Genomic DNA, 24,988 nt, shown 5'->3' with positions numbered 1-24,988 from the left:
GCATGTTGCATAAACTGCCTAGATTAGACTTAAAAAGTTGGTCATCAAATTAATTTTTTTCAAGATGGGTCATCAATTTTAAAGTCAGCTTTAAAAAGGTAGTTTGGTCTAATGTGAATCAAAAAAGTAAGACTGATTATTCTAAGTCAAGTCACCTTTATTTATATAGCGCTTTAAACCAAAAAGATTGTGTCAAAGCAACTGAAAAACATGAATTAGGAAAACAGCTTGTCAATAATGGAAAATTACAGTTAAAGGCAGTTCATCATTGAATTCAGTGATGTCATTATTCTCAGTTCAGTTTAAATAGTATCTGTGCAATCATGTGCAATCAAGTCAACGATATCGCTGTAGATTAAGTGACCACAACTAAGCAAGCCAGAGGCGACAGCGGCAAGGAACCAAAACTCCATCGGTGACAGAATGGAGGAAAAACCTTGGGAGAAACCAGGCTTTGTTGACAGTTGTTGTTAAAACACGTAAGAGCATTTCTAGTTTTGGGAAACACCAGATCTCCTTCAATCAAGACTTCAGAAGATCCTGTATTCAAGAGAACCATACTGATAAAATAACAGAACATACAGTATTTAAACATCTTGAACACTTTTTACTACTATTTTGTAAAACCCATTGCTGACTTTACAGAAGGTGTCTGACCATTGTTGGACTCCAAAATCCTTGTAGTGATGTCCACACTTTCCGGCTCTGACACAAACACTCCTTCAAAACTTTCCTCCTGGTGGCAGAAACAGAGATGTTTAAAACGACTCTTGAGGAACGTTGATCATTTAAGTGAGATACTAGACCGGATCTTACCCTGAGAGGAGACGCCTGTGAGACGCCAAACAGCAGCAGCAGAATGGAGAGGGAGGCTCTTGTGTCCATGATGTCTCAGTGTGTAGAGATGTTCAGGATGCTCCTGTGCTGAGCTTTGGTGTCTTTGTGCTGTCAGACCTGGACTTTATATTCACCTCAGCAGGTGGGTCTACTGGGGGATTATGGGTAGGGTCTTAGTGTCCAGAGACTAATGTGTGTAACTAATGCGAGGAAACTCTGACCTATACCTGTTAGTCCAAATCCTTGCTGAAACAAATACTAAACTAATGTTCAAGTAATGTATTTATTGGTAACACTAAAGTGGACATGCAGTAATGTTTGTGTTTTAGCACCAGAACTTCAAACACTGAAAAATAGAACTGCTTCCATTTCAGTGGAACTGTACGGATTTATTCAGTTGCTGGGATAATAATGATAAGTTATAATAAGTTTTATGTATATACAATATTGTCTTTCCAGTTCTAAAGCATGCTTTATAACATTCTTTATAATAAATGGACTTAAATGTTTATTTGGTCCTAACCACATTGATAATTCGTCCCTGCACCAATGTTAATTACCATGTTAATTTTGATAGATCAGTTAAACAAATGTAAGAAGTATTTTTGACCCTGGACAACAAAACCAGTCAAAAGGGTCCATTTCTCGAAACATATATATATATCATCATGTACAACCATACATTAACGTAAACCATACAGGTTAGGGTCGGACAATATTTGGTCAAGAAACAACTATTTTAATATTTGGAATCTGACGGTGCGAAATCACCTTTAAAGATATCGAAATGAAGTTAGCCAGGCATATTACTAATTAAAATTAAGTTTTAATATATTTACAGTAGGACATTTACAAAATATCTTCATGGAAAAAAGATCTTTACTTAATAACATAATTAAAGAAAAATCGATAATTTTGACCCATACAAAGTATTTCATGGCTATTGCTACAAATATACCCCAGCGACTTAAGACTTGTTTTGTGGTCCAGGGTCACATTTGTGATTCTGTAAGTTTATGGACTAACAAGCAAGGTCAGAGTTTCCTCACTGTAGGCTTTTGTTTCAGATTACTTTGTGTCAGCTGAAGTAATAATTTAAATATGTTTTATTTTTTTTCATTATTTATTATTATTTATCATTAATTACGACTCTCTTATGGCAGCTTTAGGCCAGTGAAGCAGTCTTATTGTTGAGTCATGATGGGCTTCATTTGAAGTCAACTTTGAACAGTTTTTGTTCTTAGACCTTTTACTAAATTGCAGTTAAGAACAAAGAAACATTAAGCTAATTATTATGAAGCAACCCAACAACTGAATAAAATAACCAGACTACATAACAAAATATACAGTTCTGTTGAGATGGAAGCAGATTTGTTTCCCAATGACTTAGCATGATACTGTTCTAGGGCACTAAGAAAACAAAAACTACAGCTAGTCTACTTTAGTGTTAAAACAATTAGATAGCGTAAACTAAAACATATTTTCTGTTTCTGCAAGGATTTGGACTTAAAAAGTATAAGGTTACAGTTTACTCCCATTAATTACACACATTAGTCTCTGGACACTAAGACCCTACCCACAATCCCCCAGTAGACCCACCTGCTCAAGTGAATATAAAGTCTAGGTCTGACAGCACAAAGACACCAAAGCTTGGCACAGGAGCATCCTGAACATCTCTACACACTGAGACATCATGTACACAAGAGCCTCCCTCTCCATTCTGCTGCTGCTGTTTGGCGTCTCACAGGCGTCTCCTATCATGGTAAGATCCGATCTAGTATCTCGTTTAAGTGATCAATGTTCCTCAAATGACTCTTTTTTTAAACATCTCTGTTTTTGCAGGAGGAAGTGTTTGTGTCTGAGCCGGAAAGTGTGGACATCACTACAAGGATTTTGGAGTCCAACAATGGTCAGACACCTTGTAGATTTCTATAAAGCCAACAATGGGATTCACAAAATAGTTGGAAAAAATTGTCGTGAAGTATAAATATCTCATTAAATCTCTTTAAATACAGGATCTTCTGAAGTCTTGATTGAAGGAGATCTGGTGTTTCCCAAAACCAGAAATGCTCTCTACTGTTTTAACAACAACTGTTTCTGGAAGAAAAACTCTAACAACATAGTGGAGGTCCCTTACATAGTGAGCAGTGAATTCTGTGAGTGAATCTCCTTCATTTACTGAACATATCTATCATTCGTGTAGATCTCATCTTAAACATTTGTGTATTTTTGTTTGCAGCTTCTAATGAGAAATCAGTGATGACGAACGCCATGTCCACCTTTCACTCCAAAACCTGCATCCGCTTTGTGCCCAGATCAACTCAGACCGACTACATCAGTATTGAGAACAGAGATGGGTGAGAACTATCATTCAATATTAACATGAAACATTCACCAGTCCTTAATCCAAAGTCAAAAAAAAAAAAAAATCTATATAAATAAAACACCTATATTTCTCTCTGCTCTCAGGTGCTTCTCTTCTCTTGGTAGAACTGGTGGCAAACAGGTGGTCTCCCTCAACAGACAAGGCTGTGTGTATCACGGCATCGCTCAGCATGAGCTCAATCATGCTCTGGGCTTCTATCATGAGCAAACAAGGAGTGATCGCGACCAGTATGTAAGGATCAACTTTGAGAACATCTCTCCTGATATGGCCTACAACTTCCAGAAACAAAACACCAACAACCAAAACACTCCATATGACTACGGCTCTGTCATGCACTATGGAAGAACAGCCTTCTCTATCCAGCCCGGCCTGGAAACCATCACTCCAATTCCTGATAGGACGGTGGAAATCGGACAAAGGCAAGGAATGTCCAACATTGACATCCTGAGGATCAACAAGCTGTATGGATGCTGAAGATGAGTTTTACATGTATGTGGTGTTTAATGTAGTTCACTTTCCCTTAACTGAAGAATCGGATGAGGTGATGGTCTTTGTCTTTTATTGGTGTTAAATTTCTGTAATGTGTGGCTGAGTAAAGAAAAATCAAGTTAATAAAAAAAATGAACATGCAGTAAAATTGATTTGATTTTTCTCTTTAAAATGAAATGTCTGATTCCATAAATTATCAGAAGACACGTTTCATTTCTGTCATAGATGGGGAATAATGACTAGCACTGATTGTCATAAAACAAAGCTTCTTTCAGACAAACAATTAAGTTCCAGCGGCAGGTTGCATAAACTGCCTAGATTAGACTTAAAAAGTTGGTCATCCAATACATTTTTTTCAAGACAGGTCATACATTTTAAAGTCAGCTTTAAAAATGTTGGTTGGTCTAATGTGAATTAAAAAAGTAAGACTGTTTATTCTAAGTCAAGTTAACTTTTTTTCTATAGCGCTTTAAATAAAAGTGTCAAAGCAACTGAAAAACATTAATTCAGTGATGTCATAATCTCAGTTTATTTTAAATAGCATCTGTGCAATCATTTGCAATCAAGTCAACGATATCGCTGTAGATGAAGTTACCCCGACTAAGCAAGCCAGAGGCGACAGCGGCAATGAACCGAAACTCGAATCTGTGATAGAATGGAGGAAAAACCTTGGGAGAAACCAGGCTCAGTCGGGGGCCAGTTCTCCTCTGACCAGACGAAACCAGTAGTTCAATTCCAGGCTGCAGCAAAGTCAGATTTTGCAGAAGAATCATCTGTTTCCTGTGGTCTTGTCCTGGTGGTCCTCTGAGACAAGGTCTTTACAGGGGATCTGTATTTGGTGCTGTAGTTGTCTTGGTCTCCGCTGACATTCAAGGCTGTAGAGGTCCTTTCTAGGTGCTGATCCACCATCTGGTCTGGATACGTACTGGATCCGGGTGACTGCAGTGACCTTCAGATCTGGATGCAGACTGGATCTGGCGGCTACGGTGACCTCGATAAAAGAGAGAAACAGATTATTATTAGCCTAGATGTCATTCTTCTAATGATGGAGCAAGTGCATTGGGTGTTATGGGAAGTGTTCCCGATTCCAGTTTACCTAATCAATGCAGCCTCAAATACATTAACGGATTTTGATATTAGAAGCATATTATTGTGTTATGTGTAAGCCAGGTTAAAGAGATGGGTCTTTAATCTAGATTTAAACTGCACTGTCTGCCTCCCGAACAATATTAGGTAGATTATTCCAGAGTTTAAGTGTTAAATAGGATAAGGATCTGGCAATTTTTTTTATATGGACTATGCATTCCTTTAGTTTTTCAAATTGGTACGTTTTGAAGAAATATAGAGCTGAGTATCATCAGTGTTAGGGGAAATTACAGTTAAAAGCCAAGGACCAGATATTTGGCAATGAAGACCAGGAATCAGAGATAAGTTCAATTAATAATAATAATTTTACTTGAAGAAAATAGTTTGCAATTTCATCAGCAGAAGTGAGCTTCAATACTCTCGACGGAGTTCGTAGGCCGCCCCCCTTACAACTCAAAATCAACCACAGTTATACCCTGACAGAGGATACTAATTGCGTCAATACATAAGTCAACAAAATTCTGATTGGTTTAAAAACCTATATAAACTCTCCAAAGACGTATATCTGATACGCTGGACACTGGCAGTTGATCGTTTGTCCTGGGACTGTCTGAGCCTCTCCCTGTACAGACACATACTAACACACATACACAGAGAACTTATCTAAAATTCAAGGCTTTCTAGCACTGGTGAGTTTCTTATTATTATGGTTGGATACACACACATAATATGTGGACATTAATCTTCATGAAAATAAATACAGGGTAGAAAAGGATTCTTTAATATCTCAGAAGCGCACATAAGGTTACACATTTCACTCTTGCCATAACTTGATTAATAGTCAAACAATAAATCATGTAATAATATAATTAATATCAGTATGAAGGATATGGCAACTCGGCATCCACTCCTTCATCAGCATAACAGTGAAAGCTAACACCGTGCTTCCTGATGATATCACCCTAAAGTAACGGCCCTAGAACTGAGCCTTGAGGTACTCCAAACTGCACTTGTGATCGATATGATACCTCTTCATTCACTGCAACGAATTGATGGCGGTCATTTAAGTACAATTTAAACCATGCTAATGCACTTCCATTAATGCCAAAGAAGTTTTCTAGTCTATGCAAAATAATGTTGTGGTCAATAGTGTCGAACGCAGCACTAAGATCCAATAAAACTAATAGAGAGATACAACCACAATTAGATGATAAGAGGAGGTAATTTGTAACTCTAAGGAGAGCAGTCTCAGTACTATGATACGGTCTAAATCCCTTTTATGAGCTTAGGTGAAACAGGGTCTGACATACATGCTGTTGGTTTAGATGAATTAACAAGTTTATACAATTCTTCCTCTCCTATAGTAGAGAATGAGTGGAACTGTTCCTCAGGGGGTATATAGTGCACTGTCTGATGCGATACTGTAGCTGACGGCTGCATGGTAACAATTTTATCTCTAATAGTATCGATCTTAGAAGTTAAGTAGTTCATAAAGTCATTACTGCTGTGATGTTGGGAAACGTCAACACTTGCTGATACTTTATTTTTTGTTCATTTAGCCACTGTATTGAATACATTTCTGGGGTTATGTTTGTTTTCTTCTAAAAGAGAGGAAAAGTAATCAGATCTAGCCGTTTTTAATGCTTTTCTGTAGGATAGTTTACTTTCCTGTCAAGCAATACAAAATACTTCTAGTTTTGTTTTTGTCCAGCTGCGCTCCATTTTCCAGGCTGGTCTCTTTAGGGTGTGAGTATGCTCATTATACCATGGTGTCAGACTGTTTTCCTTAACCTTCCTTATGCATAAAGGAACAACTGTATTTAAAATGCTAGAAAAGAGAAAGTCCATAGTTTTGGTTACATCATCAAGTTGTTCTGAGGTTTTGGATATGCTAAGGAATTTGGATACATCAGGAAGATAACTTACAAAGCAGTCTTTTGTGGTAGAAGTGATGGTTCTACCATACTTGTAGAAGTAGAATTTACAGTTTTAGTTAAATGACGTTGCAAAAAAAATTAATAATGATCTGAGATATAATCGATTGGCTGCATAATTTCAACACCATCAACATCAATTCCATGTGACAGTATTAAATCTAGAGTATGATTACAACAATGAGTAGGTCTTGAGACGTGTTGTCTAACCCCAATAGAATGAAAGAGTTCAGAATGTCTATAAATGCTGATCCCAATGCATCTTTTTCATTATCAACATGGCTATAAAAATCACCAACAATTAAAACTTTATCTACAGCCAGCACTAACTCGGATGTAAAATGACCAAACTATTTAATAAAGTCTGTATGGTGCCCTGTATAAATAAATAAATAAATAAATAAATGATATTGTGATTCTTCCAGATCAAACAATTTATACAGAAGCAGTTGCCTCACATTCCTAATTGTCGCCCTGAAATGCACATTGACCATTTTCTTGATTTGAATTTTAAACATAAGCATCTAATCTTAGCATCTAATCTAATCATAAGCATCTCAGTCATTTCTAATTTCAAATAAAGTGGACCTTATTGACACTCTTAAAGATACAGTACCTGGGAGCCCAACCTAGGAGTTACTATAACAGAGGATCTATGACATAAAATCTTGATATTCCTCTTCCTTAGGTGCATGGTTTAATGAGGTGTAAAATACTATATACATATATTTTTGTAAGTTACATTTTAGAGTTGGAGTCTAACATAATTTTTATACTTTAATTCAGGCACAATTTTACACTGACATCAATATTTCATGTCCGTTTATTTATTTGGTAACTGAACTGCTTCCATTTCAGTGGAACTGTACGGATTTACTCAGTTGCTGGGATAATAATAATAAGTTATAATAAGTTATATGTATATACAGTATTGCTTTTCCAGTTCTAAAGCATCTTTATAACATGCTTCATAATGGACTTAAAGGGGGGGGTGAAATGCTATTTCATGCATACTGAGTTTTTTACACTGTTAAAGAGTTGGATTCCCATGCTAAACATGGACAAAGTTTCAAAAATTAAGTTGTACGTTTGAAGGAGTATTTCTGTTCCAAAAATACTCCTTCCGGTTTGTCACAAGTTTCGGAAAGTTTTTTTCGAATATGGCTCTGTGTGACATTGGATGGAGCGGAATTTCCTTATATGGGTGCTAAGGGCACGTCTGCCGGAAGAGCGCGCACTCCCGTATAGCAGAGCACAGAGAGGCTGAGCACAGACAATCATTGATCAGAGCGAGAGCGTTGCAAAATGTCACAAAAGAAGTGTGTTTTTGGTTGCCAGGGCAAGACAACCCTGCACAGATTACCAAAGAAAAAACAGCATTAAGGGACCATTTTTATTTTTACAGAGCATCAACGGAGTTGTGGAAGTGTTTGTGTTTGTTCCCTGCATTTCGAAGATGCTTGTTTTACAAACAAGGCCCAGTTTGACGACGGATTTGCGTATCGTTTATTTCTTAAGGATGATGCAATCCCAACGAAAAAGGCTCACGATCGTGTGTTGGAACCGCAGGCGGTGAGTAAAACTGCTTAAAATATCTCTGCCTCCTTGTTAGTGCATCCCCTCCCATGCCGGAGACCGTGTTCGAGCCCCGCTCGGAGCGAGTCGTTGCTGCTGCTGCTGCCTCGGGATCTGATTCTGGATCATAAATAAACGGCTGAATCTGACTGTTAGCCATGGTTTGTTTTGGATGATGGTTTTTTCCTCAAGGTAATGTCACAGCTTCCAAATGCTTTCAACGCAAAAGCCTACTGGTGCTCGTGATTCTTTAGCTCCGCCCACACGTCACGCCTCCAGGCGCTCGTGTTTTTCTGGGAAATATCGGTACAGACTATCTTTCTCTTATGAATATAATAAAACTAAATACTTTTTGGAGTTATGAAGGATGCAGTACTACTCTATAGGTACTCAAGATTAACAGGAAACGAGCATTTCACCCCCCCTTTAAATGTTTATTTGGTCCTAACCACATTGATAATTTCATCCCTGCAATTAAAATCAATGTTAATTTTGATAGATCACTTAAAAGCCATGTTGCAGGTTAACCACCACTTTCGATTAATGGGTACATAAATCACTCAAGATATGTATATCATTTTTAAAATGTCTCAAAAATGGTCTTAAAGACCAGTTCCTCTTCAGGAGGAAAGCGTCAATGCGCTTTGGGGAATGCGCCCAGCGTGTGCGACTCTGAATATCGTGTGAAATCAGACCAATGGAAGAGAGTGACGTCACCGGCGGAGTGACGTAAGCGACCAGGAAGCTATAAAAGCACGTGCCACGCAGCTGGCGTCAGCTTCGCGTCTTTCAGCAAGCGCTCTGTGTGTGAATGTCAAACTGTTTGTCTTGTGAGTCTTATTTACTCTTGTCTGTCCAGTTAAGAGCTCCTAGACATGGCAAAGAGCAAGGCGAAAGTTAAGCACACTCATGGTGATTCCAAATCGCGCTATAGGTTGTGTGTTCTTCCCTGCCCGAGATATATAACGGGTGGGGATACACACAACCTGTGCGTGGTTTGCCTAGGTTCAAAGCACGTTGAGTCGGCTCTCGAGGGGGCCGACTGCCCGCACTGTGAGCGTATGTCAGTGCGGCTGCTTCGTTCCCGGAGGGCCCTCTTCGAGGAGGGGGCCTTCGCCAGCGTTCCCCGCGGTGATTGACCCGCTTCTGCTGAGGCAGAACGGCGGCTGCACTCATGGGGTTCGCAAGTGGATCTGGTGGAGGGAATGGAGACTCCTTCCACTTCTGCCAGATCCGGCACCCAATCCCAAGAGTCGAAAGCACGCTCAGCGGTTCCTTTCACTCAGGGAGAGGGGTCGACGCTCCGCCTCTCTTCCTCCGAGGAGGTTGACGTGGAGTCGATCGACAGAGATTTGCTACCCCACTCGCCGCAGTATGAGGAGCTCTTGGAGGTGGTTACTCGCACGTTGGCCAAGTTAAGCATCGATTGGCCCGCCGAGAAAACAGCTGAACCTCAGAGAAGCAAGCTCGATGAACGCTTCCTGCGCGCGAGTCAGCCACCTCCCAGCCGGGGCCTGCCATTTTTTCCCGAACTGCACAAAGAGATCGCCAGGTCGTGGAAACGCCCATTTTCGGCCCGCCTCTACATCCCCTCGTCAGACTACTATGGAAACATAGTGGGGATGTGAGAGCACGGTTATAGAGCACCCCGGGTGGAACAGACGCTCACGAGCTATCTGTCCCCTGGCGCGGCATCGTCTCTAAAGGCCCCGGCATTGCCGTCAAAGCCACTCAGAGCAACATCGGCTTTGGTGGGCAAAGGGTATGCGGCTCCAGGTCAGGCAGGTGCATGTCTGCACACCATGGCGGTGTTACAGGCATACCAAGCCGACCTGCTTAAGGAGCTAGATGAGGGAGAGGAGATCAAGTCCTACGACATTTCAGAGCTAAGAAGGACCGCTGATCTCTCCCTCCGTGCCACCAAGGAGACCGCCGAGCGATTGGGTGGTCCATGGCAGCTATGGTGGCCGCGGAGAGGCACTTATGGTTGACCCTGTCTGATATGAAAGAGCAGGACAGGGTCTGCCTCATGGACGTCCCGATTCAGCCGACTGGCCTGTTCGGCGACGCAGTCAATTCTGTCGTCGACAGGTTTCAGGAGGCTCGCAAACAAGCGGCAGCCCTCGTCACTCCCTTGGGGCATCTGTGGGGGAGATGCCCCAGCCTCACCCTAGCTCCTCGTACCACGAGGCCCAAAAACAGAGGGTCGCCTCTCGTGCTCCTCCACTCTCAGCCGAGGACTTCCAAGCCGAAACAAGATCTCAGGGCAGTTATCGAAGCTAAGAAGTCCTCGGCCAAGAAACCATGACGCCTAGAACCAGGGTTTCAGAGGGCAGCCTCTGCTGGGGTAGAGCGGTACACACCGCATTACACGGTGCCCGTCTCGCCTCAGCGCCCTCTGGGGGCCGGTCTGCCAACCCTGCCAGTGTTCCAGGACGCAGCAGGTCCCAGCGAGCATCACTTTCAGTATCTTCCGCACGTGTGCGTAGCGGGGCTGAGACGCTCGCCACCCCTGCGGGGGCCTCTTACACCAGAAATCAGTCTCGAGAGACTGATTCCCTTAGTAGATTATTGGAAACTACTGCCAAATGTATATCGATGGGTCCTGCACACAGTAGAAAAAAGATACCGTATTCAGTTCGGCTCCGTGCTGCCAGTATACAATGGGGTCGGCAGGGTCTGGTTATGGAACAGGAAGTGAAAACCCTATTAGAGAAGGAGGCCATCGAGGTGGTCCCTCCTCAGGACAGGGAGTCCGGATTTTACAGCTGGTATTTCATAGTTCCAAAGAAGGATGGGGGGTTGCGTCCGATTATAGACTTGAGGGTCTTAAATCGTTCAGTTATGAGACTAAAATTCAGAATGCTCACAATCAAGCATGTTGTAGCTCAGATCAGGTCCGAGGACTGGTTTGTCACAATACATCTCAAAGACGCATATTTGCACATATCCATCCTTCCACAACACAGGAAGTTTCTGAGGTTCGTTTTCGGGGGCGAAGCTTACCAATATCGAGTACATCCCTTTGGCCTTGCACTCTCACCCGCATGTTTACAAAATGTGTAGACGCGGCTCTGGTCCCCCTGCGCATGCAGGGCATTCGCATTCTCAACTATATCGACGATTGGTTGATCTTAGCTCAGTCAGAACAGGTTGTGGTTCGGCATCGAGATGTCGTCCTCGCACATATGGGGGAGCTGGGTTTGAGACTGAACGCCAAGAAGAGTGTGCTTTCTCCGGTTCAGAGAACCACCTATCTAGGCGTAGTATGGGATTCGACCGTGATGCAGGCACTATTGTCCCCTGCTCGTATCGAGTCAATCCGCATCTCAGTCAAGAGAGTCAAAGAAGGCCAGTCACTCACTGTCAAACAATTTCAGAGATTGTTGGGTCTGATGGCAGCTGCGTCCAACGTGATACCTCTTGGCCTGCTGTACATGAGACCCCTGCAGTGGTGGCTCAAGACCAAGGGATTTTCCCTGAATGGCAATCTACTTCGCACTATCAAGGTCACGCTGCGCTGCCTCCGTGCCTTAGACATGTGGAAGAAACCTTGGTTCTTGAAACAGGGCCCGGTGTTGGGAGCTCACCGACAACACATCGGTGGTCTCTTATATCAACAACTAGGGAGGTCTGCGTTTGCGCCCTTTGTACAAGCTGGCGCACCAGATCCTGGTGTGGTCCCAGAGCAAACTCCTCTCATTAAGAGCAGTATATATTCCTGGGAAACAAAATATGGGAGTAGACATACTGTCGAGGCAGGGGCCGAGGCCCGGGGAATGGAGACTTCACCCAGAAGTAGTGAAGCAAGTTTCTACAGGCTAGGCTCTCTGCAGGGTTGACCCACTCCACACTGAAGGTCTACGTGGGGGCTATTGCGGCCTACCACGCCCTTCTCGATGGCCAGTCTCTGGGAAGACACCCCCTAGTTACACGTTTCCTCCACGGTGCGCTGAGACCTCCAGTACGGTATTCCCCCGTGGTTGTGGTGTTAGAGGCAATGTGCAAACCCCCGATTGAAACTATTCAAGATATCTCAGACAGACATCTCTCACTTAAAACCTCCTTTCTGTTGGCTATCACCTCTCCGCAGAGAGTAGGAGACCTTCAGGCCCTCTCTGTGGCCTCTACTTATCTTGAGTTTGCACCAGGCATGACTAAAGCGTTCATATACCCTCGAGCGGGATATGTTCCTAAGGTTCCCTCTGTTACACCACAACCTGTAGTGCTGCAGGCCTTCTGTCCTCCTCCCTTTCGGGAGCCCGACCAGGCGAAGCTAAATTGTATGTGTCCAGTTCGAGCGCTGGACGCATACGTCCACAGAGCTGCCCTGTGGAGAAAGACCGACCAATTGCTTGTATGCTATGGTCCCCCCAAGAGGGGTTCTCCTGCTTCTAAGCAGACTATTAGTCGTTGGATAGTCAAGGCTATCAACGCTTCCTATGAGTCCTCTGGTTTTCCCCTGCTGTCAGGAGCCAAGGATCACTCTACTCGGAGTATGGCGGCCTCCAAGGCCTTCTTAGCAGGTGTATCCATGCTGTACATCTGCAATGCTGCGGGGTGGTCCACGCCCTCTATGTTTGTTAAATTCTATGGCCTAGACATGCCAGTCACTCCAGGCACTTCCGTCCTCCTGTCCTAAGCTGTGCTCTTCGGATACACACTAGGCAGGGGTTTGGTAGTCTGGCAGCGTTGGTACTCGTTCCCCAAAGCGCATTGACGCAGCTCGAGTTCCTGAAGAGGAACGTCTCTAGGTTACGTATATAACCCTAGTTCCTCGAGGGAACGAGACGCTGCGTCTCGGAGCCATAACCCCGGCACCCCTGCCGGCGCTAGCTGGTACTCGAAGCTGACGCCAGCTGCATGGCACATGCTTTTATAGCTTCCTGGTCGCTTACGTCACTGCGCCGGTGATGTCACGCTCTTCCATTGGTCTGATTTCACACGATATTCAGAGTCGCACACGCTGGGCGCGTTACCCAAAGCGCATTGACGCAGCGTGATGAAGTCACGTTAGGGAGAAGTGGAGGAAAGGTAGCCTCAGCCTAGTATGATGCCGCGTTGCAGGCAACCCGTAACCCGTGTTTTTCCAACCTTAAAACCGTGAAAGTGCACTGGAACGGCAGTCAAACCCGTGACTTCCCACCCGAGTTCAGAGGTCACACAGCACGCAAAACAACGATGGCAGCTCCTACGAATAATACTGCCTACGGATGCAGTGTTTATGCAAGTGGTACACGTTGAAAAACAATTTTAGGTCAATGTAACGTTGCAATAAAATAAATAATCTAGCTACAATTCCTTGCGCTCAGAAAGTTTTGTGTAACTTGCCTGGAACGATACAAAGTCGTTAGTATGGAATAGTGATTACGAGCTCAAAAACCTGCCTGGAACGCAGCATCAGAACTAACGTTATAGCGACTGACTGGGATAAGGAAGAGGTGGCAAGGGCCAACATGTATGATGGCCCGCAGCCGTGTAATTTCAAACCAGCCATACGTGAGAGGGCAAATGAGGAGAACTGATGTCCGTCAAAGCCTATGCATGGTCCGAGGAGAATGAGTGGAGAGTTGGTGAAGTGTCCTGTGTTGCTATCATTTAGCATCGCAGCAATGAGCACTGGAGCTAGTCTACGAGCAGCAGTGCACAATAACGGCACATATATTTTTTTTTACTGTCATTGAATAGCACCGAGTGAAAAATCAATGTTTTCTTTATACCTAGTGGCAGTGATCGTGACATTAGTTCAGATAAGTACCGGTAACCTTTGTCATAGTGTCGTAAACTGGTAAACTGGTAAACTGGTAGAAATAGAAGGCATCATGCTAGCTATATGGACGTTTCTAAGCATTTATCTCATCCTCCGGTGAAAATGTTGTTGCAAACGTAGCCGCGTGTCTGTCGCTGTGTTTGGCAGGTGCTGTCCCATGGAAACTGTGTTGGGAAACTTGTGCTGTAGGGAAGCGGGTGCGTTTGGGTCGCTGTTGGTTGATATCTATCTATCTATCTGTCTGTCTATCTATCTATATATCTAGTCTATCTATCTATCTATATCTATCTATTTATCTATATTCTGTGCTATCTGAATACTCTCGTCTACGACTCCTCTCTATAGTCACTCTCAATGCTCTCAAGGCGTTGGTAAATTCTCTCCCCAACTTGACGTGTTGCAATGCTTTGTGGAGGAAAGGAGACCGCTGTAAGATAGTACCTAATTTTCGTGTTATATTCCGTTTTGTGATACCAAACAACATAAAATACATTGGATAGCAGTTTAAATGTTTATTACCAACAAGCATATTTCACAAATTCGTTAAAAAATTAACCCTGCAACACAGCCTTTAAGCAAATGTAAGAACCATTTGTGACCCTGGACAACATAACCAGTCATAAGGGTCCATTTCTCAAAACTAAGATGTATATATCGTCATGTACAACTATACATTAACATGTATGGTTTGTTAGGATCTGACAATATTTGGTTCAAAAAATCACCTTTAAAGTTATCCAAATGAAGTTCTTAGCCAGGCATATTACAAATCAAAATTAACTTTTAATATATTTACAGTAGGAAATTTACAAAATATCTTCATGGAAAAAGATCTTTACTTAATAGCTTAATGATTTTTGGCATTAAAGAAAAATCAATCATTTTGACCCAAGAATTTCATGGCTATTGCTACAAATATACCACAGACAATTAAGGGTAGCAAGGGTCACATTTGTGATTCTGTATGTTTATGGACTAACAAGCAAGGTCAGAGTTTCCTCCCTGTAGTTACGCACATTAGTCAGATTATATTTTATTATTCATCAGAAACAAACTAAAATAAAATACATTTTGAATGAAAAAAATTATAATTTATGATACTGTAGGCTTTTGTTTCAGATTACTCTGTGCCAGTTTAAGTAATAATTAAAATGTTTTTTTTTTTCATTATTTCTTATTATTTATCATTAATTACAACTCTCTTATGGCAGCTTTAGACCAGTGAAGCAATCTTATTGTTGAGTCATGATGGGCTTCATTTGACCTCAACTTTGAACAGTTTTTGTACTGAGATCTTTTACTAAATTGCAGTTAAGAACAAAAGAAACATTTAGCTAACTATAATGAAGCATCCCAACAACTGATTAAAGTAACCAGACTACATATCAAAATATACAATTCTGCTGAAATGGAAGCAGGTTTGTTTCTCAATGACTTAGCATGCTACTGTTCTATGGCACTAAGAAAACAAAATCTACAGCTAGTCTACTTTAGTGTTAAAACAAATAGATAGCGTAATCTAAAATGTATTCTCTGTTTCTCCAAGGATTTGGACTAACAAATAAGGTTAGAGTTTCCTCCCATTAGTTACACACATTAGTCTCTGGACACTAAGACCCTACCCACAATCCCCCAGTAGACCCACCTGCTCAAGTGAATATAAAGTCCAGGTCTGAAAGCACAAGGACACAAAAGATCAGCACAGGAGCATCCTGAACATCTCTACACACTGAGACATCATGGACACAAGAGCCTCCCTCTCCATTCTGCTGCTGCTGTTTGGCGTCTCACAGGCGTCTCCTCTCATGGTAAGATCCGATCTAGTGTTTTGTTTAAATGATCAACGTTCCTCAAGAGTCGTTTTAAACATCTCTGTTTCGGCCACCAGGAGGAAAGTTTTGAAGGAGTGTTTGTGTCAGAGCCGGAAAGTGTGGACATCACTACAAGGATTTTGGAGTCCAACAATGGTCAGACACCTTGTAGATTTCTATAAAGCCAGCAATGGGTTTCACAAAATAGTTGGAAAAAAATCGTTGTGAAGTACAGATGTTTCATTTATTCTCTTTAAAAACAGGATCTTCTGAAGTCTTGATTGAAGGAGATCTGGTGTTTCCCAAAACCAGAAATGCTCTCTACTGCTTTAACAACAACTGTTTCTGGAAGAAAAACTCTAACAACATAGTGGAGGTCCCTTACATAGTGAGCAGTGAATTCTGTGAGTGAATCTCCTTCATTTACTGAACATATCTATCATTCGTGTAGATCTCATTTTGAACCTTTGTGTATTTTTGTTTGCAGCTTCTTATGAGAAATCAGTGATTACGAACGCCATGTCCACCTTTCACTCCAAAACCTGCATCCGCTTTGTGGCCAGATCAACTCAGACCGACTACATCAGTATTGAGAACAAAGATGGGTGAGAAGTATCATACAATATTAACATGAAACATTAACCAGTCCTTAATCCAAAGTAAAAAAAAAAAACAATAATCTATATAAATAAAACCCCTATATTTCTCTCTGCTCTCAGGTGCTTCTCTTCTCTTGGTAGAACTGGTGGCAAACAGGTAGTCTCCCTCAACAGACAAGGCTGTGTGTATCACGGCATCGCTCAGCATGAGCTCAATCATGCTCTGGGCTTCTATCATGAGCAAACAAGGAGTGATCGCGACCAGTATGTAAGGATCAACTTTGAGAACATCTCTCCTGATATGGCCTACAACTTCCAGAAACAAAACACCAACAACCAAAACACTCCATATGACTACGGCTCTGTCATGCACTATGGAAGAACAGCCTTCTCTATCCAGCCCGGCCTGGAAACCATCACCCCAATTCCTGATAAGACGGTGGAAATCGGACAGAGGCAAGGAATGTCCAACATTGACATCCTGAGGATCAACAAGCTGTATGGATGCTGAAGATGAGTTTTATATGTATGTGGTGTTTAATGTAGTTCACATTCCCGTAATTGAAGAATTGAATGAGGTGATGGTCTTTGTCTTTTATTGGTGTTAAATTTCTGTAATGTGTGGCTGAGTAAAGAAAAATCAAGTTAATAAAAATGAACAAGCAGTTAAAAAAAAGTATCTCTTTCAAATGAAGTATCCTATTTCATAAATCATCAGAAGACACATTTCATTTCTGTCCTGTGTCATAGATGGGGAGCAATGTTATATTCTAGCTCTAGTGTGCGCCGATTACCATAAAACAAAGCTTATTTCAGACAAACATTTAAGTTCCTGAGGCAGGTTGCATAAACTTCCTACAATAGTCTTTAAAAGTTAGTCATCTAAATTTATTTTCTTCAAGACTGGTCATAACTATTTAAAGTCAGCTGCAAAAAGGTAGATTGGTCTAATGTGAATCCAAAAAGTAAGACTTATTACTCCTTGGCTAACTGCTAGTTGATCAAACTATCTTGTGAGACGCAGTTTTCAGTTTAAATACTATTTGATTAACTTGATTAACATAATACTCTTGATTAACACCCAGATTTTCTTGTCTTTTTGGAATTTCTTATTTTATTTTTTTGTCACAAATAACAAGTACAACTGGATTCCTTTAAATGACTTAGATTTATTTTTCATTTTAAAAGTATTATGACATTTTTAATGTAAATCTCAAATTGGGCTGACAGAAGTTTTTCATGCTCTGCACGTCACTAAGCATGACACACACTAAAATACCCATCCTTTAATAAATACAAATAATGTGGATCTTATTGACACTCTTTAAGATACATGGGAGCACAACCTAGGAGTTACTATAACAGAGGATCTATGACATAACATCTTGACACTCATCTTCCTTAGGTGCATGGTTTAATGCAGTGTAAAATACTATTCAGAGCTCAATGCCCAGTTGGCAAAATGTTCCCAGACAGGAGTGCTGCCTGAAACCGCTGCAAGCTTTCACTCGCTGAAGATTGAGTTTTATTCAGACTACTTAATATAGTTCATGTGTCTGTAGGTGAATAATGTATAATGAACTGATGGTCTTTCTGATAGTGTTGAATATCTGAAACGTGTGAAAAAAAAATTATTAAACATTTAAAAAAAGTTAAACTTTTTGTGGACTGTCTTTACATCTAATAATTCATTCTCAGACACAAAGTAAAATGAATGAAGGAGTCTCCAAAGCAATATACATACATTCATGTGTAACGGAAACAGGTCAATTTAGCTCAAAGGGAATCATTTAATATTTTAAAGGGAATTTGAACAGAATCACTGTTTCACGGCTGGTCACTGAGACGCCCTGCGATTCAGTGAACGAGCCGTTTAACATCAAATTTGCGCTGGATACTAATATCCAAACTATAGTGAAACTCTATCAATTAGCACAGCAACAAGATCGGCAGTTTAAGACATTAGCTTGTAAGCACAAAACACAAGATACTTCTCTTTTCAATACGAATAAGGCTTTATTAGATAAATCTAAGACATATAAACTAATCTAACCCATAAACGCATGCACTCACACATTCATACAAGTTGCAGGAATATCGAAAGTTAGGGAAAGATGAGATTAAGAGAATGGAAATATGGAATCCCAAGTTTACAACAATACGTTAAATTGCATAGAAATGAACAACCATCAATCACGTAATTAGCCCTCGCATTGAGTTCCTCAGTGAGGTTAAAATTATATTAGATACACCAGTAAAGGTCAGAGTCTGGAGGTAAAGTTACTTGCATCTCCTGTGAAAAAGGAGTGTCGGTGAAAGGGCTATCCCGAGGTCGTTGATTGGCTGGAAGTTCAGTCGCTGGAGTGACGTCTTGGGAAGCCCGTGGTTGTTGGGCGTTGGTTGAAAGTGCAGAGTCGTGTGCACTGGTTGAAGTTGAACGGGCATCCGAGGTCAGGCGTCGGAGACTCGACGTTACAAAACTTAACTCAGAACACGAAACTCTCAAACGGAAAAGAAAAGAAATAAAGTTTGACGAGACAAGGTTGTGTTCCTTCTCATCGTGGCTAAGTAGCAGCAGGCTTGCAGGCCGAAGCACGCTGGAACCGCGCTCAAACAGTGATGACTAAACAGCATGGCTAGAGAAGCTAAAGCTAGGTTGCAAAGCTAAAAGCTAAGGGCAGGCATGACTGATAGCACAAGCAAGGCTAGAACTAAAAGCAGACATGGCTAATAGTAGCAGCATTGCTAGAGACTAAAAGCTGGCATGACTGATAGCAGCAGCATAGCTAGAGACTAAAAGCAAAGATTTTATGGTGTCCTCACTATTTAAACTGGCCTGTTGGCCACACCTCAAATGTTGTCTTGACCAATCAGATATTGTCTTGGCTCGGGGGTATCATAAATCATATATTTATCTTACCAAGCATGTGGTCCGAATTTTCCTGCCTTGCAGGGTCTAATTTTGGACATGATTCCTATTACCAGGTTATGATATACTTGACAAATAAATGATTGTCAGGACAATATCAAGCAAGAAAATTCAATCACACACATACCAAACACGATTATGAATCGTTAAGCTATACCATAGTTATTAAAAAAAAACATACACAATAAGTGATTATAACATGATAGTCAAATGTGTGGGTTACACATAAATGAATATGGAGTGAAGTGATGGACTGATTCATTTATAAGTCTTTTTAAGTTCATTCTGGTCCATATACATGTACAAAAAGCAGTTTCTTTGCCATTCTCATGACAAAGAGATGTTCTGTGAAGACTAGAGGTGGGCAGATCGATACTAATATCGATAATATCGATACCAACGTTGGTATCGGTATTGATCGATACCAACGGGAAAATATCGATACTTAAGTTTCAGTTTCTCTCGTTTTGCGACCTGGCCGTGTTTGCCAAAATGCTGCTGCTGTCACAGAGCAGAGCAAGCTCTCAAGAGTGCTGCTCGTGCTCGACACTGCTCTCCGCCCCCTCTCCTGTGTTGTACCGTCACGTGACTCACCACTAGCGCTACCACCAGCAGTCAGGCGCGCGCACCGCTCAGCCGCGCATTTCTAACAGCAGTCAGTCAGAGGCGGAGAGAAAGAGGAGCGTTGTATGGCTGTATTTTCAGGCCGATCTACCCTTTTTGTGTTAGCTGTGAAAGGGATACTAGTTTCTATATTTAAACTTCACCTAGATGTGCACCAGACTTAATTATTTTTATTATTTTATCAATAGCTGATTCTCCAAGAGCAGTGGATATTACAAGGCGCCTATCAGAAATGATTGTGAAGGACCTGCAGCCTCTTTCCATAGTGGAAGATGTCGGCTTCAGGAATTTTGTATAAGGAGAATTTGTTTTACATTGTGAAGTAAAACTTTGTGACTTTAAGAAAAAAATCCTGAAAAGAAGTGCACTAAAGAGGAGAAACATTTTTTTATTAACATGCTACTTGAAAAGAGAAATTGTTTTTACATCTTTTATATTTGTGAAGTAATCATTTTGTAACTTTGTTTATTTAAATAAATCAGAAGTAACCAAAAGTTGTTTCTGAACAAAAGCTTTTGTAGTACTGAGTAATAACCCAAAATGCAAATCACAAAAACAAATTAAAAGTCATGAAAATTCATTTAGATTTAGGTTGAAGACGCATCCACCTTAATTATTAAAAAGTATCGGTATTGGTATCGGTATCGGCGATACTGGCCCTGTATTTACTTGGTATCGGATCGATACCAAATCTAGCGGTATCGCACACCTCTAGTGAAGACAGAGGTTTAAAGCCCCTCCCCCCTTAGGAATTTCAGTCTGGTTCTGCTAGGTGGGGGGAAGTCAATGGAAGTGTTTAACTCATGGGTTTCCATGTGATGTCCAGCGTTGCATTTTAATTACGAACAACAAATTTGACACCAAATTTATCTTCTTCGAATTGAAATTGTAAATAATTGTTCTAGTGGTGTTAATGTTGAAAGCTGTTGTGTGAACAAGTTGGTTGGTCATCTTGCTTGGTTCTTGTGGCACTAGAACTGATTTATGACTTCCTGAGGAATTCGGCTCGTGTTTCAACACACAGCTTTGATAGACTCTTTAATTGTTCTGGTTCGACTCATTTCTGTTACACATGTGACCCTGGACCACAAAACCAGTCATAAGGGTCCATTTCTCATAATTGAGATGTAAACATCATCTGACAGGTTAATAAATAAGCTTTCCATTGATGTATGGTCTGTTAGGATCAGCCTATTAAAAAAAAATATATATCTTCATGGAACATGATCTTAACTTATTTGGCTAATGATTTTTGCCATAAAAGAAAAATCGATAATTTTGACCCATACAAAGTATTTTTTGGTGATTGCTACAAATATACTCCAGCGACTTAAGACTTGTTTTGTGGTCCAGGGTCACATTTGTGATTCTGTAAGTTTATGGACTAACAAGCAAGGTCAGAGTTTCCTCCCTGTAGTTATGCAAATTAGTCAGGATACTTTTTATTTTCATTATTCATCAGAAACAAACTAAAATAAATTACATTTTGAATAAAAAAAAATAGCTTATGATACTTTATAGTTCATGAAGAATCGAATGAGTTGATGGTCTTTGTCAGAAGACACGTTTCATTTCTGTCCTGTCATAGTTGGGGAGCAACGATATGCTAGACATGGGCGTAGGTTTGGTCTCAGCTTTGGTGGGGACACCCCCAATCCCAAGTTTACAGCAATACGTTAAATTGCATAGACATGAACAACCATCAATCACGTAATTAGCCCTTGCATTGAGTTCCTCAATGAGGTTAAAATTATATTAGATACACCAGTAAAGGTCACAGTCTAGAGGTTACATTGCCTGAAGGTGTCCCTTTGTTGTCGCTGATTGGCTGGAAGTTCAGTAGTCGCTGAAGTGACGTCTTGGGAAGCCCGTGGTTGGACATTGGCTAAAGATGAAGTTGTGTGGCTGGTTGAAGTTGAACGGGCACCCGAGGTCAGGTGTCGGAGGCTCGACGTTACAAAACTTAACTCAGAACACGAAACTCTCAAACGGAAAAGAAAAGAAATAAAGTTTGACGAGACTAGGTTGTGTTCCTTCTCATCGTGGCTAAGTAGCAGCAGGCGTGCAGGCTGAAGCACGCTGCAACCGCACTCAAAGAACAGTGATGACAAAGAGCATGGCTAAAAGCTAAAGCTAGGTAACAAAGCTAAAAGCTAAAAGCAAACTAAAAGCAGACATGACAAATAGCAGAAGCATAGCTAACAACTAAAAGCATGACTAGTAGCAGAAGCATAGCTAACAACTAAAAGCATGACTAGTAGCAGAAGCAAAGCTAACAACTAAAAGCAAGATTTTTTGGTGTCCTAAGTATTTAAACTGGCCTGTTGGCCACACCTCAAATGTTGTCTTGACCAATCAGATATTGTCTTGGCTCGGGGGTATCATAAATCATATGTTTATCTTACCAAGCATGTGGTCCGAATTTTCCCACTCTTGCAGGGTCTAATTTTGGACATGATTCCTATAACCAGGTTATGATATATTTGACAAATAAATGATTGTCTGAACTAATTCAAGCAAGCAGATTCGATTATATCAATACTAGACATGACCATGTATCCTATAGTTATCAAAAGACATACACAATAAGTGATTATACATGATAGTCGAATGTGTTGGTTACATATAAATGAATATGGAGTTAAGCGATGGAATGATATTCATTTAGAAGTCATTTTGGAGTTCATTTTGGTCCATATATATGTACAAAAGACAGTTTCTTTGTCATTCTCCGACATAGGGATGTTCGGTGAAGACCAGAGGTTCAAAGCCCCTCCCCCCTTAGGAATTTCAGTCTGGTTCTGCTAGGTGGGGGGAAGTCAATGGAAGTGTTTAACTCATGGGTTTCCATGTGATGTCCAGCGTTGCATTTCAATTATTCAAATTTGACAATCTCTTCTGTGAATTAAATTGTCAATAATTGTTCTAGTGGTGTTAATGTTGAAAGCTGTTGTGTAAACAAGTTGGTTGGTTGGTTATCTTCCTTGGGACTTGTGGCACAGAATGTTTTATGACTTCCTGAGGAATTCGGCTCGTGTTCCAAACACAGCTTTGATAGACTCTTTAATTTGTCTGGTTGGACTCATTTCTGTTACAATCGTTTGAAATGGTTAGCATCTCCAATAAGCATTAATCCACAAATGACTTAAGCTGTTAACGTTTTTTAACGTGTCTGACACTCCCTCTGAGTTAATTCATTTACTCAAACAGTACACTGAACTGCTGTGAATAGGTAAGTCAGAGGTATTTATAATATGGTATTGATTACTTGATTGTGGTCCACCGGTGTTGATTAGGCTAAGTATCTGATGCGCTCCTATGGCCTATGCTCAACAGGAGCTCACAGCGTTGGAATAGTGAGCCCTACCACCTATGAGGAGGAGCAGAATGGTTGTATAGCCCGACCAGGAGGGCCCGAGTTGCCTCGACAGGAATAGGTCATGGTGTCGGCTTATGGGCCCTACTGGTTGATAAGTCCCTGCTACTCAGAGGACGAATGGCAAATGGGTGACCGAGAGGGCCAATGAAGCCTCTGACTGGAGATGAAGACTCAGGTTGTAGGACTTCTGGCTCCTCTCAGTTTGGCAGGTAAAAATGTTTTTGGGCTGGCCGGCAAGAAGACTCTTGCGACATCCAAAGGGAGATCGATACTCACAGCATCGGATGAATGAGACTCGCTTGCGGGGGGGCAAGTATGGATCCTGACCAGGAGAACTTTCACAGACATCTGACGGGAGCACACGCATCAGATGTGTAAGCCTCACCAGACGGAGAGAGGAAAAGAACACCCGTGCTGGAAGGCTCTCGCAACATCCAATGGGATGAGAGCGGAGAGAGTTTAGACAGTATTTGGCGGGAGGTCGAGACTCGTGGCGTCAGACAGTTAAGCTTGCCTACCATTGAATGAAAAGGTAAAGTAGTGTGGCCGGGAGACTCTCGCCAATGTCCGACGGGAGCACACGCATTGAATGTGAAGCTTCGCTGGCTGAAGGATGGAAAAGGTAAGTTTGTCTAGCCTGAAGTTTGTCTAACCTGAAGACACTGCCACTCCCGCAGCCCTCTCCACTAATTTCACTTGTTCCCACACTCCTCGTACCACTGGGAGGGGTGGAGGTACTGTTCTCCTTATATCAAAAGAATGGAAATTTGATCTTCAGCCATCACCTACAGGTAATGGTTCATTTGAATCACATGCCATTACTGTAACCCACCCTTTTAAATTCCACTTTGTGGTCATTTATCGTCCCCCAGGTCAATTGGGAAACTTCTTTGATGAATTGGATGTGCTGCTATCAAACTTTCCTGAAGATGGTACTCCTCTGGTACTGCTTGGTGACTTCAACATCCACCTAGATAAACCCCAGGCTGCTGACTTCAAAACTCTGCTCGCCTCATTTGATCTCAAGCGGGTGTCTACTACAGTGACTCACAAATCGGGCAACCAACTGGAACTCATATACACGCGCTGTTGCTCTGTGGACAACTCTTCAGTTGCTCCACTGCACACCTCAGACCACTTCCTCATTACTGCTAACACTTACTCCTGAAGTGGCACACACTCCAACGCAGGTCACCTTTTGACAGAACCTACGCTCACTCTGTCCATCTCGCCTATCTTCTGTGATTTCATCCTCGCTTCCTGCACTCTCTCTGTTTTCAGCTCTGGACATGAAAAGCGCTATAGACACTCTTTGCTCCACTTTAATATCTTGCTTGGACAACTTTTGCCCACTGTTGTCTAGACCAGCACGCACCGCCCCATCTGCCCCCTGGCTGTCTGAGGTTCTCCGTGAACATCGCTCTAAACTCAGGGCTGCAGAGAGGAAATGGCAGAAATCAAGAAACTCTTCTGACCTCAGTGTGTATCAGTCTCTCCTCTCTTCCTTCTCTGCAAATGTCTTCACAGCTAAAACATCCTACTACCACATCAAAATTAACAGCTGTTGTG

The 24,988-nt window shown here is 41.6% G+C and overlaps 2 protein-coding genes across 12 annotated transcripts in view; one reads left to right on the top strand and one right to left on the bottom strand.

Moving 5' to 3' along the window:
• Positions 1 to 24,988, top strand: part of LOC127942463 (hatching enzyme 1.2-like) — a 57,299-nt gene that overhangs the window by 10,724 nt on the left and 21,587 nt on the right. For 2 of the 9 annotated variants that reach the window (XM_052538170.1, XM_052538173.1), the window contains exons 2-5: positions 2,680 to 2,746; positions 2,853 to 2,993; positions 3,077 to 3,194; positions 3,307 to 3,860. In XM_052538170.1, coding sequence (XP_052394130.1) covers positions 2,680 to 2,746; positions 2,853 to 2,993; positions 3,077 to 3,194; positions 3,307 to 3,697 — 717 coding nt within the window. In that variant the 3' untranslated portion in view covers positions 3,698 to 3,860. Of the gene's footprint in view, positions 1 to 2,490; positions 2,600 to 2,679; positions 2,747 to 2,852; positions 2,994 to 3,076; positions 3,195 to 3,306; positions 3,861 to 15,757; positions 15,886 to 15,965; positions 16,045 to 16,151; positions 16,293 to 16,375; positions 16,494 to 16,607; positions 17,170 to 24,988 lie in introns of those variants that run through there. The other 7 variants (XM_052538172.1, XM_052538169.1, XM_052538164.1 and 4 more) reach the window with 7 other exon arrangements.
• Positions 1 to 24,988, bottom strand: part of LOC127942464 (hatching enzyme 1.2-like) — a 61,032-nt gene that overhangs the window by 17,349 nt on the left and 18,695 nt on the right. Inside the window, exons 1-2 of one of the 3 annotated variants that reach the window (XM_052538174.1) lie at positions 817 to 956; positions 658 to 736 (exon numbers count right to left, since the gene is read on the bottom strand). In XM_052538174.1, coding sequence (XP_052394134.1) covers positions 658 to 736; positions 817 to 885 — 148 coding nt within the window. In that variant the 5' untranslated portion in view covers positions 886 to 956. Of the gene's footprint in view, positions 1 to 657; positions 737 to 816; positions 957 to 24,988 lie in introns of those variants that run through there. The other 2 variants (XM_052538175.1, XM_052538178.1) reach the window with 2 other exon arrangements.

The sequence above is a fragment of the Carassius gibelio genome, chromosome A22 (genome assembly GCF_023724105.1).
Source record: "Carassius gibelio isolate Cgi1373 ecotype wild population from Czech Republic chromosome A22, carGib1.2-hapl.c, whole genome shotgun sequence".
Lineage (NCBI taxonomy): Eukaryota > Metazoa > Chordata > Actinopteri > Cypriniformes > Cyprinidae > Carassius > Carassius gibelio.
This window is presented reverse-complemented; position numbering and strand designations above follow the sequence as displayed.